Source organism: Apodemus sylvaticus, chromosome 21, assembly GCF_947179515.1.
Source record: "Apodemus sylvaticus chromosome 21, mApoSyl1.1, whole genome shotgun sequence".
Lineage (NCBI taxonomy): Eukaryota > Metazoa > Chordata > Mammalia > Rodentia > Muridae > Apodemus > Apodemus sylvaticus.
In genome coordinates, this window is record NC_067492.1 from 34595282 (window position 1) to 34615480 (window position 20199).

General features: G+C 45.7%; 1 protein-coding gene across 1 annotated transcript in view; it reads left to right on the plus strand.

The window, feature by feature from the left end:
• The first annotated feature begins 11254 nt into the window (after positions 1–11254).
• Got2 (glutamic-oxaloacetic transaminase 2) overlaps positions 11255–20199 on the plus strand; it is a 28957-nt gene continuing 20012 nt past the window's right edge. The window contains exon 1 of the mRNA XM_052166675.1: positions 11255–11449. Coding sequence (XP_052022635.1) covers positions 11361–11449 — 89 coding nt within the window. The 5' untranslated portion in view covers positions 11255–11360. The remainder of the gene's footprint in view (positions 11450–20199) is intronic.

Sequence of the window (20199 nt, forward strand, 5' to 3'; positions counted from 1 at the left end):
CCACATTAGTGGACAACAGATACAAGGAGCAGAAAACAAAGGGACGGAGCTTTTCTCTACCCTCCAGTGGAAGCCCTACTAAAACTAGAACTGAAATGTGCTTAGAAAGAAAAAAGGCCTCCTTCTCAAAAACATCATTTGGACAGGTATGACTTCTGAGTCCAGGCTTGCCTGCCAAGGCCTCAAAGATGACCGCTGTGAGAGATGGACTGTGGCCACACAGGATATGGAGACAGCGGCCCATCAGGTTCCTTTCCACTGCCCAGGCCTTTGCAGCAGCAATAGAAACAGAAGGGGCTTGCTTTAAATGTGGTGAAAAGGAACGCTGGAAAGGCGAGTGTCCTAAGCATGGGAGGGAGGTCCACCAGAAATGCCACCCCACACACAAGAGAGTCTGTCCCTGAGCTGTGGGGGCTTCTACTGGAGGGAAGAGGTCTTGTCCTATAGTGGTTTGAATAGGTTCGGCCACCATAGACTCATGTGTTTGAATGTTTGGCCTACAGGGAGTGACACTGTTAGGAGGCGTGTCCTTGTTGGAGGGGTGTGTCACTGTGTGGTCAGGCTTTGAGTTCTCACATCTATGGTCAAGTCTGGCCAGAGTCAGTCTCTCCTGGTTACCTTCAAAGATGGAGAACCCTTGGCACCTTCTTCAGCGCCATGTCTGCTTACATCCTGCCATGATGACAGTGGACTGAAGCTGTAAAGTCGTAAGCCAGACCCAGTTAAATGTTGTCCCTCATAAGAGTTGCCTTGGTTATGATGTCTCTTCACAGGAATGAAACCCAAACTAAGACATGGCAGCTAGTGAGGTAAGTGGCCCAAGTCCATGTATCAGGGCTGCAGGGCCTCCTGCTACTCTTCCAGAGGGCTGCCTCAGGACTTTTTCCCAAAAAGATGTAGTCTCCCTTTGGGTCAGTTACACGTATGAATTTTGTGTAACACTCATAGTACCCCAATCTGAGATTCCTTCTGATGACATGAAGAGTTTCACATAATAGAGTTTGGAAATGCCAAGGCCAGAGGTGAGCATTGTTGTACTGGCTGGTTTTGTGTCAACTTGACACAAGCTGGAGTTATCTCAGAGAAGGAAGCTTCCCTTGAGGAAATGCCTCCATGAGATCCAGCTGTAAAGCATTTTCTCGATTAGTGATCAAATGGGGAAAGCCCAGCCCATTGTGGGTGGTGCCGCCCCTGGGCTGGTAGGCTTGGGTTCTAGAAGAAAGCAAACTAAGCAAGCCAGTAAGGAACATCTCTTCATGACCTGCTTCCTGACCTGCTTGAGTCTCAGCCCTGACTTCCTTTGGTGATGAACAATGTGAAAGTGTAAGTTGAATAAACCCTTTTCTCCCCAACTTGCTTATTGGTCATGATGTTTGTACAGGAAGAGAAACCCTGACTAAGACAGTTCCCCAAGCCTTTGAGGCATCATGAGGGATTTCCCCCACTTCATATGGAAAATCAAAAAACCCAGGAAACACTTATCAGGGAAATGCAAATCAAAACAACCCCGAGATTCCACCTCACACCAGTCAGAATGGCTAAGAGCAAAAACTCAGGGGACTGCAGATGGGGGAGAGGATGTGGAAAAGAGGAACACTTTTCCATTGTTGGTGAGATTACAGGCTGGTAAAACTACTCTGGAAATCAATTTGGCAGTTCCTCAGAAAACTGGACATAGTACTACCTGAGGACCCAGCTATACCTCTTCTGGGCATATACCCAGAAGATGCTCCTACATGTAATAGGACACATGCTCCACCATGTTCATAGCAGCAGTTATTTATAATAGCCAAAAGCTGGAAAGAACCCAGATGTCCTTCAACAGAGGAATGGATACAGAAAATATGGTATATCTACACAATGGACTACTATTCAGCTATTAAAAACAATGAAATTCTTAGGCAAATGGATGGAACTAGAAAGTGTCATCCTGAGTGAGGGAATCCAATCACAAAAGATCACACATGGTATGCACTCGCTGATAAGTGGAATTAGCCCAAAGTTCAAAATAAACAAGTTACAATTCATAGTCCACAGGAAACTGAAGAGAAAGGAAGACCGAAGTGGGGGTGCTTTGGTTTTTCTGAGAAAGGGAACAAAATACTCACAGGAGCAATTAAGGAGACAAAGTGTAGAGCAGAGACTGAAGGAAAGGCCACCCTGAGACTGTCCTACCTGGGGATTCATCCTATAAACAGTCACCAAACCCCGACACTATTATGGATGACAAGAAGTGCATGCTGAAAGGAGCCTATCATGGGTGTCTCCGGAGGGGCCCTGCCAGAGCCTTACAAATACAGAGGCAGATGCTAGCAGCCAACCATTGGATTGAGCACAGAGTCCCCAGTGGAGGAGCTGGAGAGTGGACTGGAGGATCTGGGGGGAGGGTTGCAGCCTTATGGGAAGAATGACAAAGTCAGCCAACCAGACGCCCCAGGACTCCCAGGGACTAAGCCATCAACCAGGGGGTACACACGGTTCCAGCCAAAAGTGTAACAGAGGAATGCCTTGTCGGGCATCAGTGGGAGGAGAGGTCCATGGTCCTGTGAAGGTTAGATACCCCAGCGCGGGGGAAATCAAGGAGAGTGGGTTGGGTGGAGGGGCATATTCTTGGAGGTAGGGGGTGGGAGGATGGGGTGGAGGTTTTCTGGGAGGGGGAAACCAGGAAAGGGTATAACATTTGAAATGTAAGTGAATAATATATTCAATACAAAAAAAAATGGTAGATTATGTTATCTAACACTTTTTTTTCCTCTCTATCAATAGCCACACTCATTAATTTTCTTCTATAGTGTGAGGCTCAGAAATTAATAGGAATGGTCTTTTTGTGGACATGAACCATACTTTGCACTTGTAAATCACAAGGTGTTAGCAACTAAGCCAGTGGTTCTCAACCTGTGGGTCTCGATGACCAGAGAACACATACTTCTGATGACCCTAGGAAACCCCCGACCATAAATCTATTTTCATTGCTACCTCATAACTCTAATTTTTCTACTGAGCAGTGTTTCAGTAAGACTACTGGAAATATTGTGGGGTTTGATGGTTGCAACCCACAAACTGAGAACCGCTTAAACTCAAGAGATACTAGTAAAATATGTACTTGTAGCTGAGCAGTGGTGGTGCACGCCTGTAATCCCAGCATTTGGGAGGCAGAGGCAGGGGGATTTCTGAGTTTGAGGCTAGCCTGGTCTACAGAGTGAGTTCCAGGACAGCCAGGACTATACAGAGAAACCCTGTCTCGATAAAAAACAAAAACAACAACAACAAAAAAAATGTACTTGTTAGTGAGTGTCCAAAGAGGAGAACAATAGAAAAGCTCTTAAATGGTTACAATAATATGTTGCCACCAGCCTCCTTTGTTTTGGGAGCCTTTCCTTTGGTAATCACATTCCATTCTTTGCATCTATCTACACAGAAAGCCAAACTTAAAACAGAATTGGGGGGGGGGGGTTGGTTATTGAAAACTTTTTTGGTGGGGTGGTTGGTTTTGTTGGTTTGGCTTGATTTGGGGGATGTTTTGTTTTGTTTTGTTGAGACAGGGTTTCTCTGTGCAGCTCTGGCTGTTATGGAATTCTTATTCTGTAGATCAGGCTGACCTTGAACTAAGAGATCCGCCTACCTCTGCCCCTCCCAAGTGTTGGGTTAAAGGCCTGTGCTGCCACCACCCAGCTTGTTGAGGCTTTTATTTTAAAAAAAAATATCTATTTTATTTATATGAATACACTGTAGCTGTCTTCAGACACACCAGAAGAGGGCATAAGATCCTATTACAGATGGTTGTGAGCTACCATGTGGTTGCTGGGAATTGAACTCAGGACCTCTGGAAGAGCAGTCAGTGCTCTTAGCCGCTGAGCCATCTCTCCAGTCCTTGTTGAGGGTTTTTTAAATATGTATCTTATGTAGATGAGTTTTAACCTGCATTTTTGTATGTGTACTGCACACATACCTAGGACTCTCGGAGGTCAGAAAAGGGAATCAAATCCCCTAGAACTGGAGCTACAGATGTTTATGGGCTATTGTGTAGGTCCCGGGCACCAAACCCTCTTCAAAAGCAAAAGCAACAGACACTCTTAACTACCCAGCCATGTCTCTGGACTGAACCAGAAGGGTTTTTTGTTTGTTTGTTTGTTTGTTTGTTTGTTTGTTTTTTCACTACTTTCAATTAGCTAAGTTTTAAAAAAGAGATGGTCTGAAATCTGGAAGAATAGATTCCAATTCTTTTTTTTTTAAGATTTATTTATTGTAAGTACATGGTAGCTGTCTTCAGACACCCCAGAAGAGGACATCAGATCCCATTACGGATGGTTGTGAGCCACCATGTGGTTGCTGGGATTTGAACTCAGGACCTTCGGAAGAGCAGTGTTCTTAACCACTGAGCCATCTCCCCAGCCCGATTCCATTTCTTATGTGCCAATACATAAACTCACCTATCTCGAAGCAAGTCACTGTGTTCTCAGCCGAAGAACAACATTTAGTTTCTTTTGAACTAACTTAAATCAAAGACAGGTGAGTTTGGGTGCCACAGTCCTGCGTTGTGCTGTGGACATCTGTCTCTGGTAAACAATAGCAGAAGGTGAGATCAGACCAAGAACCTCTGCATTGGTTTTGTTGTTATCACTGAACCCAGAGCCTTAAGCTTATACCGTCCAATATCACTGTCAAATTATGAGCTCATCAGTGGATTCATCCATGCATGAGGTCAGAGACTTTCCACAAGGCTCATCCCTGGTCATCTCTGCATGTAGACCAAGCCTTCAACACACGTGTAACAGTACGGGGCTTTTCTATACCTGACCTTGCTCTGAAATAGTCCCACAGAGACCTGGTTTACTTATTAAGAGCTTCAGGTACTAAGCTGGGCAGGTCCTGAGCTATCCCAGCCTACCTGCCAGCCACATGGCCCTTCACCTGCCATCTTGCTCTCGGACACTTCCTTCTTCATTTGTGTCCTGATGGCGACGACTCCCCAGGTCCCACCCGAGACCCTCTCTCATTCTCAGGGCACAGAAGTCTCACTTGATCTTCTCCAGTGCATCTATGGACTATTCAGCTCTGTAACCAAGCAGGAGGGGGTGGAGGACAATGCTTTATACAATACTGAGTCACGCCAAGGCCCACACAGCAAACAGATCTCTGGGTATAAAATTCAGCTTATGAATGCACAGTGCACACACACACACAAAAATCTGCCAGCAGGAATGAGCCTTTGGGAGACAGTCCAGATTCAGACCATTAAGACAGTTCCACCCACTTGTCTCCTTTGAAACTCTGGGCTGCCCTGGAAGTCATCCAGAAAGACGGGGCAGGACGCACTGCTTTTCTCCCTACAGATGTGGATCTCAAGAGCACTCCTCGGCATTACAAGTCTGCAGAACCCATCCACTCAGATTCCCAGTGACTGATCTCTCTCCCTACAACCTGAGGACCAGCTGACCTGAAGAACTAGCCAGTTCCCAGCTAGCACACCCAAGCTTGGGACCCGGCACAGACTAGACATCTTGTAGATGTCTGTGTATAATATTTGTTGAGGTGCAGCAGTCACTTCATAAAACGCCGATCTCGGTCACACAGTATGTTCATTCAGCGTACGGGGCCGATAGATTAAGGCCACGGTTCAGACTTGGAAGCTGAACCGTGATATTAAGATCCTGTAGGGTTTTTAAGCCTAAAATCCACAAACATCTATGCCACGTCATTTCGCCAATTGAGATTTAGAGATGGGGGATTTCCTTAGGAACATGTCTTTGTTGTAACATTTACCTTGCTCCCATTGGTTGCAATATTCAGCTGTGGCAGGGCACTTACTTTGTCTAAGACTCATGTCTTAAGTCGTTAACCAGCATGGGACCTGGCTTGTAACTTTCATGTCTTAACTTGCCAACCAGGATGTCAGTTTCCCTTGTCCGTGTCTCTTTCTGCCAAGCTGATGTCAGTCCCCAGGAAGGTCTTGGGAAATTTAAACTACACTCAACCTCCTACTCAACATGGAAGTCTTATTTCAAATGGTTTCTTATGTTGGTGCAAGTCTATCCTAGGGGCAGCTTATAAAAGCAAATAGCATAAAAGCTTATACACAGGTACAGGAAGTGCTGCTGGATGGTTGGTATGGGTCCAAGCTTATTGTGGAGAACTATATAAAACAGTTCCACTGACTTCTATCATAACTGGTTTCCAAGGGCACAGAGCATAACAGAATATGTAATCAACTTGGGCATGAGAAAGTTTCCTAGTAACAGCAGAAACAACATATAGTTTCCTTATAATATTAGTAACGGCACAAAATGGCAGGCTAGACAGTTACCTAGGCCTTAACATTCTACCCAGGCCTTAACAACACTGCAATTGGTTAATCTGCCTTTATGTTTTTCAAGACAGGGTTTCTCTGTGTAGCCCTGGCTGTCCTGGAACTCACTCTGCAGACCAGGCTGGCCTCGAACTCAGAAATCCGCCTGCCTCTGCCTCCCAAGTGCTGGGATTACAGCCGTGCGCCACCACCGCCCGGCACTACCTTTCATTTTTAACCTGTCATTGTGTGTATGGGCACAAATGTGTGCATTCATGTGCCAGGGTTTCAAGGCAAGCATCTTCACCCACTGAGCCATCTCACTAGAATTCTTTGTTGACTCAAACAATTGAATTCCTTTAGTTTGTTTTTGGTGCTAGGAACTGATCTCCAGTTCTCATGCATGACAGGATAGGCCTCTACCACTGAACCACAACCCCAACACCTTTTGTTGTTTTTAGGTTGTTGTTTTGCTCTAACAGAGTCCCTGTAGCCCAAACTGACCTGGACTCTTACCAATGCTCTTGCTTCAGCCTTCCAGGTACTATGATTACAGGCATGAGCCACCACAGCGGGCTTTTCCATCTGTGCTTTTGTCTCTGTCTCAAACCACAGCCTGGGGCTGGAGAGATGGCTCAGTGGTTAAGAGCACCGACTGCTCTTCCGAAGGTCCTGAGTTCAAATCCCAGCAACCAGATGGCTCACAACCATCTGTAATGAGGTCTGACACCTTCTTCTGGTGCATCTGAAGACAGCTATAGTGTACTTATATATAATAAATACATCTTTAAAAAAAAACCCACATCCTGCTCCACGTCCTTACACAGTAACTCCCTCCTTGTCTTCAGGGGCAAGTGGGAAGTGTGGAGTTGGGAGCACACTTTCCTCTCCCTGGGCACTGCCTGCCCTCTATAAGTGGTGGTTGGCAGGCTGTCTTAGTGATGCTTCCTGTGACTGTGAAGAGACACCATGAGCATGGCAAACCTTATGAAGGAAAGCATTTAGTTGGGGGTGGCTTACATTATGGAGGGAAGCATGGCGGCACACAGACAGCAATGGAGAGATGGCTGAGAGTTCTGTATTTGAATCAGCAGGAAGCGGGAAGAGAGACACTGGTCCTTGGAGGTGGGAGGCGGGAGAGGGAGGGGGGGGAGGGGGGGTTGCTGCGCAAGGCTAGCCCCGTACTTTTGGAGTTCGGAGCTGAGGTAAAACACATAGTTGGCCGGGCGATGGTGGCACGCCTGTAATCCCAGCACTCTGGGAGGCAGAGGTAGGCAGATTTCTGAGATCAAGGCCAGCCTGGTCTACAGAGTGAGTTCCAGGACAGCCAGGGCCAGGGCTACACAGAGAAACCCTGTCTCGAAAAACCAAATCCAAAAACAAATCAAAAGCACATAGTTGTACTAAAGCCAAAAGACTGATGATCTCCGGCCTTGTAACTCTAACTATAGTGGGGACTAGAAGTTGAAGGCTTCTGGAAACTTAACACTCTCTTGCTTATTCTGTGGTTTCTTTTCTCTTCAACTAAGTGCTGGGGAAAGAGCTCCTTTCTCTGGATAGTCAGGCCAGGAGCCCCTCCCTGGCCAGGTCTCTCTCTCTCTCTCTCTCTCTCTCTCTCTCTCTCTCACACACACACACACACATACACACACACACACACACACACACACATACACACACACACTGGGTGAAGTGGAAAACAGCTGCACTACCTTCCTTTACTGCTAGCAGTCTTTTTAGACAAAAAAAAATTCTCTATATAAGAAATAATTATCTCACACATAAAATGTTACATAGAAAGTGAGTTACAGAGAGGTATCCATAACAGGCTCAAAGCAGTTTCATACAGTAAGCTCGTTATAGGGTTAATATCCAGTATATACAAATAACTCAAGAAGTTAGACCCCAGAAAACCAAATAACCCTATTAAAAAATGGGGTACAGAGTTAAACAAAGAATTCTCACCTGAAGAACTTCGGATGGCGGAGAAACATCTTAAAAAATGCTCAACTTCACTAGTTTCCCTGATGGGAAATGCAAATCAAAACAACCCTGAGATTTCACCTTACACCAGTCAGAATGGCTAAGATTAAAAATTCAGGAGACAGCAGATGTTGGTGAGGATGTGGAGAAAGAGGAACACTCCTCCACTGCTGGTGGGGTTGCAAATTGGTACAACCACTCTGGAAATCAGTCTGGCAGTCCCTCAGAAAACTGGGCATGTCACTTCCGAAAGATCCTGTTATACCACTCCTGGGCATATACCCAGAGGATTCCCCAGCATGTAATAAAGATACATGCTCTACTATGTTCATAGCAGCCCTATTTATAATAGCCAGAAGCTGGAAAGAAGCCAGGTATCCCTCAACAGAAGAATGGATGCAAAAAATGTGGTATATCTACACAATGGAGTACTATTCAGCCATTATAAACAATTAATTCATGAAAGTCTTAGGCAAATGGATGGAGCTGGAGAACATCATACTAAGTGAGGTAACCCAGACTCAAAAGGTGAATCATGGTATGCACTCACTAATAAGTGGTTATTAACCTAGAAAACTGGAATACTCAAAACATAATCCACACTTCAAATGAGGTACAAGAAGAACGGAGGAGTGGCCCCTAGTTCTGGAAAGATCCAGTGTAGCAGTATAAGACAAAACCAGTACTGGGAAGTGGGAAGGGATGAGTGGGAGAACAGAGGGAGGGAAGGGGGCTTATGTGACTTTCAGGGAGTGGGGGACCAGAAAAGGGGAAATCATTTGAAATGTAAATAAAAAATATATCGAATAAAATTAAACCAGACAAATAAATAAATAAATAAATAAATAAATTCAAAGCAACAGTTCTTACATGGCCTTGCCTTTCAATGCACACCTGTGGCTTCATCCTTGGAGCAGAATGTTTTTCCTTGAACACAAATTTGTCCCAAGCCTATATCTCTTTTTAGTGAACGAAAGCTCACTGTATTTCCGCATCATACTAATGCAGCCTTTACTTAGTATTTAAGAGTGCACACATTCTATTCTTGATTCTAACTTTATTACATCTTTCTAGCAAAACAACTAAAACCATCTAATAACTTCTTCCTAAAATTACTTTAACCAAATCAGAAATTCTGTGAAATCATTAATTCATCTAAACAGCGATTAACTCATGAAAGCTCATCTTTATGTTGTTTTGTTGTTGTTTTTGTTTTGTTGTTGTTGCTTTTGGAGACAGGGTTTCTCTATATAGCCCTGGCTGTCCTGGAACTCACTCTGTAGACCAGGCTGGCCTCGAACTCAGAAATCTGCCTGCCTCTGCCTCCCAAGTGCTGGGATCAAAGTCCTGTGAAACCACTGCCTGGCTTCATCTTTATGTTGATCTGCAGGAAATCTGCTCAATAGGATGAAGGAATGCCCAGGAATCCTTCAGCTATGTAATAGTGACAGGAAAGGCAAGTCAGCTGCAAGAGGCAATCCTGGGGGCTGGCCCGCAGGTTCTGAGGTTCAGTCCATCATCATCTCGGTGGGCACATGACAGCCTTGGGGTAGGCATGGCACTGGAGTAGCTGAGAGTTCTACATCTTGTTCCGAAGGCAGAGAGGAAACTGGAGACTGTTCTCCAGCTAGGAGGAGGGTCTCAAAACCCACCCCTCAGTGACACAACTCCAATCTCCAACAAAGCCGCATCTCCTAATAGTGCCTCTCTCTGGGCCAATCATATTCAAACACAGTGTGCAGGAATCCAAAGTCATTGCCTATAGGATTATAGCCCAAGGTCAGGGAGACACCATATGGCTGAGACAGTAAGTTAAGGTAGACCAGAATGTGACTCCATGTAGGGATCTGGACTTTGTATAAGAGCCCTGGCAGAGATGAAGAAACCCCAAAGAGACACTGTGTCTCTCAGTTTGACTATTGAAACAATGGAACCCAAAAAAATTGGAATTTCTCCAGGAATCTCATACTGAAATAAGAAAAAGGCCCCAGCCAGAAAGGCAACTTTCCTTCCAGAGAGTCTACACAGTTCTAGCTACTTATCAGATCCCCTTACAAGATGGGTCAGCAGTGGGCAGGACCACACCTTGACTGGGAATCTATTTACATTGGAATCTCTCATCAGAACCTCGCAGGAAAACCGGATCTTTCTGTCCAACTTTCCAGTGTGGCCACATTGAGTAAACTTTTGTCTACTTTCCACTGTTAATTTTACTTTGAGGATCAGAGGCTGGGCCTGGTTTGGAGCACATGATATGTCCCCCAGATTTGATAACAATCATAGAGACAACTGGAGGCGCCGGATAAATTAAATCGGCAAGTGGTTCAATTCTATACAGATTTCTGAGAAGTCGGCCAGGGAAATAATAGCCCCCGTTCAGAGTGGACTTGGTCAACTTGTGGGCTTGTCTCAAATTCATCCCCCCACCCTTTAACAACGTATTCATTTCTTCCGAGCATAATTATGAAGATTTGATGTGCAAAAGTTTGTTGTTGGTCGTGGGTAATTTTGTATTAATCAGGCCCTATTTTTTTAGGCATAATCTGCTAATCTCAGTTAATCCTCACAACTGCCCCTCACAATATGTTTGCTGTCCTCTAACAGGGACATGGATGTAATCTGGACATTGAGAGACCTGCATTTAGGGAAACTCCAGCTGGTGGCTTGAAAGAAAAGCCACACTGTGTATTAAAGGGTGTGGAGCATTGGGGAGAAAAATACTTCCTCGGGATCAGTCATGTCTTCTCACTTTTCAAACCGGCACACTAGCAGCTGCTTCTAGCATTGCGGATGATTAACTGGGTGCAGAGCGCTGAGCACCGCTGACTGCGCATCCTCACAAGCTTCACAGGTTTTATAGTGGGTGATTAGCAGTGCCCTTGCGAGTTTCCATGACCTCCGTGGAGACGTCGTCGTTCTACCCCGGACCACAAGGGGCCGCTGCGACGTGGCTCGCTCCCGGTGCCGGGACGCTCTAGCCACGCCCAGGGAAGTCACTGTCCTCACCTTTTAGGAGCCCGCGCCTCGGTTCCAGCGGACGCTTCCCCTGATCTCAGCTCTACTACCATCCACTGCCGTCTTACCGCCCACCATGGCCCTCCTGCACTCCGGCCGCGTCCTCTCAGGGATGGCTGCTGCCTTTCACCCAGGCCTTGCAGCTGCAGCCTCTGCCAGAGCCAGGTGAGCCGAGGGATATTGAGATGCAGCGGGGCCTGGCCCTGCCCAGCCGAACTGTGGACCCTGTGAAACCTGCACCCCACCCCGCGATCTGGCACGCGTGCGCACCCTCACCCTCCCGTGTCCCCAAGGGTTGCCTATCCCGGGTCTTAGAGTCCAGTGTCTGCGCCCCGGGGTGACCCCCAGGACCCCTCATCCCTCCCCTGCATCGCTGGGCGGAGAGCCAGCGTAGTCCCGGGGGATGGGAATTGTGGCTCTCGACTACACCTAGACCCCCATTCTAGCGGGTGATGGGGGGGTCCATGATGTGGACTCAGCGCAGTGGGGTGCGGGGCGAGGGGTGAGCACGTGGGCGGTGGCGCTGGGCCATCCTCTCGCCGATTGGCTATGGTGCCGGAGCTGCCTGTCGCTGATTGGCTGTGGTGCAGGGGGGCGCGCGTGCCCTTGACCAGCTGCCCTGCTGGGTGGCGGGTCCACCGGTCCCGGTCCAGAGGGTTAAATCTAGCAGCGCTGTGTAGACTCAGGTCGCAGCAGAGTGCGAAATGTGACCACATGGAGGGAGGTTCTCAGGACACCAAGATCCGGTGTGCATCTGTGACCTTGGCGTGGCGCATCCTTCCCTTAGTGTCACCACACTAGTGCCTGATGATACCCCTTCCCCTGGCAGATCAGTCTGGCCTTTGGATGGAAAAGGGTTGAAGTTCTTTGTTTTAAACCCTTGGGGGATTCAGCTGACTGGAAGCCAGCAATCTTTCTCTGCATCTCAGTCGGCTCTTTCGTCCTGTAAATATTTCGTAACCCAGTTTCTCCGAGCCAGGCACTGGACCAGTTGCTGGTGATGCAGCTGTGAGCAAGACAAGAGGACTGACTTCGGTTTTTTTTTAAAAAAAAAAAAAAAAAAAAAAGACAAATGAGTCATCTTAAGCTGAGGTGTACAGAGTGAAAGTTCCAGGCCTACACGGGAACTAATTCTTCCCTGAGCTCCAGGAGAGCAGATTTGAGACAGTCTCCTGGAGTACTACAGAAACCCCAGAGCACACACTAACTGGAAGCGAAGCCTACTTAACTTTAATGCTTGCCTTCCTTCCTTTGAATGTGTTCAAGTGTCTTCAAGCCAGTTGAACAATCTGTCCTTCCCAGAGTCCGTCTTTTGGCTCCATGCCCATGGGTGCCCTTTTAAGCCTACCCACCTGGAGGGAAGAATTGGGGCGGGGGGGGGGAGGGGAGCTATTTACGCTGCCATTTGGAGAACAAAAAAAGAAGTATTTCTATGGGCTGGAGAATAAAAATCGGCTTCCCCGTTATTTTAACCTTGAAATAGCCCTTGGTTTTTATGTGTATACCTGAAAGACCTGATCTTTACTTAAACTGCTTGGTGAGGTTCCCCTTGGGTGTGACTGCTTAGTGATTTCAGTCTGAGAGCCTGACTGCTGTCCCTTTTCTATCCTTTCCCAGTTAGAATTTAAGGTAAGGGAGAGCAGAGACCTTGGCAACTTAGTTCCGAGTTGTATCTCAACACTTGCTTTAGTGCCAGGGGTTACTATGTAGCCCTGGCTAACCTGAAACTTACTATGTACACCGGGCCTGGCGGGGACATGGTGCCGTCATCTTCCCTGTCCCTTCCCGGGGTTACTACAACCAGCTTCCTTCTCCCTTCCCCCATTGGAGATGAACCCAGGGCCTCGGTGTGTACCAAGCAAGCCCTGTGCCAGAGATTTATGCCTGGCCAGTGGCATGCCTTTCACTTTGTATATTTTCATTTCAAGTCGTCACTTTTTTTAAAAAACAAATGCAGCATTTTTAATGTTTTGTATTGTTTTTCATTTTTAACATCAAAACCTACATATAGTGCTGCAAAATATATATCAAAAACAAAATGTTAGGGGCATGACCCAGATGGATTGCCTTGAGTACAGGACCATTCTGAGCTACAAAAAAGAAAAAAGGTTTTAGGCCAACCTGTGCTAGAGTGAGAGATGGTAAATAAGAAAAAAAAAAAAAGCTGCTTACGCCTCTGGGAATACGAAGCGTTTGAAATGCTTATCTGAATACTGTGTACCTAGCATCTTTTGGCTGAGTGGTCACTGTTGCTCAATGATTGTGGCCCTGCACTTCTGTCCAAAGGGCACTGGTAGGAATCATTTTGTAGGCCATGGGTTATCAATTTACCCCCTCGGAGCACTCTGCTTTTCATCTAATGCCATTTTTTTACAAATAGCAGAGCTCTCCCATGTCTGTAATCTTCGAGGTTTTAAGGCGTGGGATAATGAGGGACAGAGAGAGAACATGAAATTTGATCAGTCGTAGCTGATCAAAGGATTACTGCTCCTTTGCCTAGCATGCTTGAAATTCAGTGTTTGGAAATTGTTTGGGGCATTCAGTTTTGAGTTGTTTTTTTTTTTTTTTTTTTTTTTAACAAGGTATGCAAGAATGTTCACGGCAGAGGCTTCTAGAGAATCTATCTGCTACACATATTTTGTTGTTTTTTTGTTCTTCACACTATTAAGCAAGGATGATAGCTCCTGTCCTTTGGAGAGGCAGCTCTGTCGTTGTGTAAGGGCCTTTTTTAAAAATGAAAGTTGCCTTCTGGACGTTTGAATGTCCTTGACAGCTAAAGTAACTCCGCACTTACTGACAGTGATCTCGACAGGCAGGTGGCTGTGTGGCTTCTGACTGAACTGGGCATGGGAAACAACCAAAAGCTATTCAAGTTGTTTCAAAGTATGTGTTTCTCCCTCATGGCTTACAGTAACCGCTAAAAGGAGGAAAGGGAAGACATTTTGTTGTTGTTGTTGTTGTTGTTGTTGTTGTTGTTGTTGTTTGGTTGGTTTGGTTTTAGTTTGGGTTTTCAAGCCAGGATATCTCTGTGTAAGAAAAGCACTGGCTGTCCTGGACTCATTTTGTAGACCAGGCTGACCTCAGAGATCTGCCTGTCTCTGCCTCCTATGTACCTGGGATTAAAGGTGTGCTCCAGCAGTACCTGGCTAGGAAAAAATATTTTTTTTTATTCCTTGCCAAGAGCAAAGGATGGAAAAAGATGTCATCTGAGGATGCAAAGTAACAATCATTTTAAAGCCAGAAAGATATGCATTTGGCCATAAGTTCCTGTGGCCATATGCTGTTTGCAGGGCTCTATAGCAGTGGCTGACTGGTGACAAGTGAAACTGTAGTAAATGACTCAGAAACAAATGCCAGTTAACATCAGAAACTCTGTGCCTGGCTCCCGCGACTGTGTTTTCATTAATACCGACCCTCTGAGATAGATACCATTACTGTTATGTCACTTAGCAGATGAGGATTCGTGAGATTGGGAGTCTCTTCTCTCACCTCTACTCACACAGTTCGTGAGTGGGTTAGCTGCTTGAATCCCTGCAGTGTGCCCTGGGCAGGCTATTAAAAGACACCATTGAAAGAAGTAAAACCCTGGGAAACCACAAGCCAGAAAACAATCTGCTCTTAAATAACAGAATTAACCGCCCACCAAGCAAAGCACTGGTACTGTTGGGAGCCCCACCAGGTTGGGCGGAGCCTGCCACCAGCCTTACTCCAGTGAGGCTGCCGGGCAGTACTAACTGGCTGCACTTTCCAAGGGACACGGCTGGCCAGGAAAGCCTAATGAATAATTCACTGCATCCTGCTGGAGCACTTGGCCCAGACTAGGATGAAAGAACTTCAACATTCTTCCTAAGTCACCCAGAGCCTGATTCCCGTACCTTCCCATTTCTACTACAGTGGGTGCACCTTCCACACCCTCCGACTTTATTCTTAACCCTGTGTCACAGACACTTCTCCTCCTGCCCCTCTTCTCCTTAGCACTCAGCTCATAGGGTCCCTCCTCCCCGAAGGCCCCCCCTAACTTTCCTTCAAGGACTTCAGTTGTCTTTCTGGGGGCATCGCCAAAAGCATTCTCAGTTCCCTATCCCAAAGTCATCGCTGTGATTCACAGGCAGGCTGCACTGTTAATGTCTCCGGGCTGGTCACCTCACATCTAATGTCATAGGAAGTGCTTAATTTTCTACTCTTTACAGTTCCAACTGAGCACATTAGCACTTGGCAAGTTTATAATCATCACCTTAGGACACCTTAAGGCAGCCTTTCTCTTTGTTTGTTTTATTAAGATGTTTTTTAACTTTTTGTTGATTCTTGGTGAATTTCACATCATGCACCCCAGTCCTGCTCATCTCCCTGTCCCTTCAAGTCTACCCTCTGCCCCTGCAACCTTCCCCACCCCACCCCACCCCAAAAAAAACAGATTAAAAAAATTATGGAAGCTATAGTGTGTTCCACAGTATACCCTTTGCCCACACATCTTTACTTGCAAGTGTTCATTGCAATGAGACATTGGTCTGTTTCAAGACCTCTGGCTTCTGCTACACCATCAATACTGGATCCTCACTGGGGCCCCTCTAGTGTATTCTGATGTTGCCCTATATCTTGGAGAACCTGCAACTTGGGATCTTCAGGAACAGGCCTTTCACACACTCCCAACAGTGAGCAGGCCAACGCAAAGGCCTGGACGTGGGCCTGGGTGGTAGCTGAGTTGGTCAGCCCACCCACTCTCCTACGAGGGCACCACTAGGCTGAGCTTTCCAGCACCGCCGCAGGCTAGCTCACCCACTGCCACAGCCTGCAAGGGGCAGAATGCATAGCAGTAGCAAAATTACAGTTCTGAAGTAGCAGTGAAGTAGTTTTATGGTTGGGGGTCACCACACGGTGAGGAACTGTATTAAAGGGTCTCAGCATTAGGAAGGTTGAGAACTATATAGCCAGGCATGATGGCCCACACTTTTAATTACAACACTCAGGGGCAACTGGATCTCCGTATGAGTTTGAGGCCAGCCTGTAGACACACACGCACACGCACAACAACAACATAAATAAATAAATTTTGTTTTTATATGAAACTATAAAAAGCTTCTTGCTTATTTCTCCTAAGAAAAACTAGAAAATGATCTTTTCCTCAGAGGAGGAGTCTCACATGAAGTGAAAGCCTTCCGTTTGATACATTTCCTGTACCCATTCTGCCAGGAGGGTGCGTTTATCATAAGGAAAGCTAATATTTTTCAGGAAATTTCAAGCTCGGTTTTGAATGAAAGCCCAGGGATTCTACTTACCTATATTTCATATCTAGTTTTAGGAAGGCCGCACCGTAAAGAGCCGGCAGATGAAGTTTGGTCATGTGATTGAAATAGGACCATGATTCCCCGGGAAACAACCATCAGTTACCTGTTTATCCAAAATGACAACAACAAAACATTAAAATTAAACGTGCAATGTAGTGTGGAACAATCTCAGCTTTGGGGACTAGGGGAATGGTTCAGTTAAGAGCACTTGTTGCTCTTGCAAAGAACTCGGGTTTGGTTCCCAGCACCCACATGAGTTCTCACACTCATCTCTGGTTCCACAGGATCCGACACTTCAGACCTTTCTCTACGAGCACCAGGCATGCACACGGTGCACATATATAACATGCAGGCAAAGCACTCATACACCAAAATAAATCTGAAAATAATTCTTAGTAAGGAAATCCCAGTGAGAGGCTTCCATTTAATCAGGACCATAAACAGAGTTAGCATTAAGTTCAGGGAAATCATCTAAGAGAGCATACATTCTACTTTCTGAGCTGATTGGAAAAGGTTAAAAATGGTATTTTACATCATAGCAGGTAAAGTTATTACTACACCAGGAACACTAGGCCACCCAGATTGAACAAACACTAAACACGTTGATGGCATGAGTTACAAACCAGGCACCATTGCTCGCCTTCTCCAACATTCTCTCAGATACTTGCTTTCCATCTGGGCCTGGATGGAGTGTTAGGAAGGCTGCTCTGACAACAGCAAGGTGGTGACCTGAGAACATACCATCAACACTAACAAACGCACTCGCCGCTGGAGACCTGGACATTTGCATGAAGGAGACAGGAACTCCAATACGCAAGTAGACACTGAGTTCTGCAAAGCTGTCTGCCAGGGCATAAGGAGGATCCCCATATACAGCTCTGTGCTTGTTCTGAAGATACAATGAGGGCTTACCACTCTAGTTGCCTGGGTCCCCATTACCAAAGCCTAAAGATAGTCACTAGAGATGAAATCTTTGAAACCACAAAGGAGGGAAGGAGAGAGATGGAAACAGGACTCACCATCTGCATTTGCCCTCACATGCCCTTTCATATATCTGATATTATCATATGCTGAGGTTTCGAGCAAGCACCACCACAGCTGGCAAGGTCAAAACTATTTTCATAGCAATACAAGGTGTTATTTATGGTAATGCACATGGTTTTCCATGATTCCTGTTTTCAGGTGATTAATAGCTAAGCCCCACACAAGTGGAAGCTTTGTGAGGAGCTACAGCTAGGCACCCGATTAGTCTACACACCCTCTGTGTTAATAACCAGACACAGTAATCCCCGCAGTCAGGGCATCTGTGGGCAAGTGGCTTCACAGCTCCAGGTCACCTTGGACTACATAGAAAGCGAGCTTGTAGCCCTCAGTGCCAAGTGGCCGAAGCCGTATCTGCACCTAAGATTCCAGGTGAGGGTCTCAGGTACCCAGACCCGGCTGCAGACTTAACGTTAAAGGCCTCTCTCCCTTGTGAGAACCAAGGAACCAGCCCATTAGTTAACACATTGTCTGAGCTTGGTAAAGGTTATTAGAAATTTTCTTCAGTGACATAGTATGAAATATAATTGTTCTCAAAAGAAACACATCGCCGTGTGGTGGTGGTGGTGTGGTGGTGGTGCACGCCTTTAATCCCAGCGCTGGGGAGGCAGAGGCAGGCGGATTTCTGAGTTCGAGGCCAGCCTGGTCTACAGAGTGAGTTCCAGGACAGCCAGGGCTACACAGAAAAACCCTGTCTCGGGGAAAAAAAGAAAGAAAGAAAGAAAGAAAGAAAGAAAGAAAGAAAGAAAGAAAGAAAGAAAGAAAGAAAGAAAGAAAGAAAGAAAGAAAGAAAGAAAGAAAGAAAGAAAGAAAGAAAGAAAGAAAGAAAGAAAGAAAGAAAGAAAGAAAGAAAGAAAGAAAGAAAGAAAGAAAGAAAAGAAAAGAAAGAAAGGAAGGGAAAGGAAAGGAAAGGAAAGGAAAGGAAAGAAAAGAAAGGAAGAAAGACATTATCCCAATCTTGGTCATGAGACAGACCTCTAAAGGGAGGTCGGTGGCATGTATTTGGCTAGAATGTACCAAAAGCATCAATGTCACCAAAATGGAAACTACCTCAGCCAAGGGAAGCCTAAGGAGATAAATGGTTTCCTAGAGAGAGTATGTGAGCAAAACCAGACCTAAAGCAAACTAGGAAAATATTTAGGGTGTCTCTAGGGCTCTGGAACTGTAGCAAATGCACGCTAGTAACTCCTGGTGCTTCTGGAGGTGGAGGGGATATGACCTCTTCAATTCCTCTAAGTATAAACATTAAAATAAAATAAAATGCAGGGCTGGAGAGATGGCTCAGCAGCTAAGAGCACTGACTGCTCTTCCAGAGGTCCTGAGTTCAGATCCCAACAACCACATACATCTGTCATGGGATCCAATGCCCTCTTCTGGTGTGTCTGAAGACAGCAACAGTGTACTTTACATAAAGTAAATAAATCTTAAAAAAAAATAAAATAAAATCCAGACTAGGGTATGGCTCAGCAGTAGAACCCTTCGCTAGCAAATAATTTTAAAAAGTAAAATATATATGAATAGGAATACATACTGCTATCGAAATGAAAGCTTAGCCAGGCAATGGTTGTGCACGCCTTTAATCCCAGCACTTGGGAGGCAGAGGCAGGCAGATTTCTGAGTTCCAGGCCAGCCTGGTCTACGGAGTGAGTTCCAGGACAGCCAGGGCTATACAGAGAAACCCTGTCTCAAAAATAAACAAACAAACAAACAAAAAAAGGAAAAAAAGAAATGAAAGATTTTTCCATTTAATATAAATTTGACTAGCGCTAATTTTAAATAGTTTTTCTTTGAATTTCTTGAGAACTGCATTCATGGACACCCTGAATTTATATCCCTTCTGACCTTCCCTCCCAGTTCTTCCCATGTCCTCACCAGTTTTCCTTAAATAAACTTAGAAACATTTTAGGGTCTCTCTTTTTTTTTTTTTTATTGCCTTTTGTTTTTTGAGACAGGGTTTCTCTGTGTAGCCCTGGCTGTCCTGGAACTCACTCTGTAGACCAGGTTGGCCTCAAACTCAAGACTCAGAAATTCACCTGCCTCTGCCTCCCAAGGGCTGGGACTAAAGGCATGCACAACCACTGCCCAGCTAGAAACATTTTAGGAATTTGAGTTCATGTAACGAAGGTGAGTAAAAGTAATTTTTACTCAGAGCAGTTATGCCTTTCACCTGGGTTAAGTATTCATCTAATACATGTTTTTCCTAAACCTACACTGGTTGGCAAGCTTACATTTGCCCGAAAGCTTACAAATTGATTGCTGTTAAGAACTGAGAACTTTTCAGCAGAAGCCTGTTGTTTGAGGATTTTGTAATCTAGTCCGTCAGTACTGTACAGAGGTGGAAAACAAGTCAGTTGGACACTCAGTCTTTCCACATTATTGACACATAGTGAGGGTAGGTTTTGTTTTGTTATTTCAGGCACAGAAACCCTAGTGCAAGCTCCAATAGACAGAAGCACCAGAACGAGGAGATTTAAATCAAACCAAGAAGCTGGGTGTGTGACTCAACTGGTAGAGTCATGCTTGTCCAACATGGGCAAAACCCTGGGTTCTCGATCCCCAGCAACCACACAAGCTAGACAGTGGTGCGCT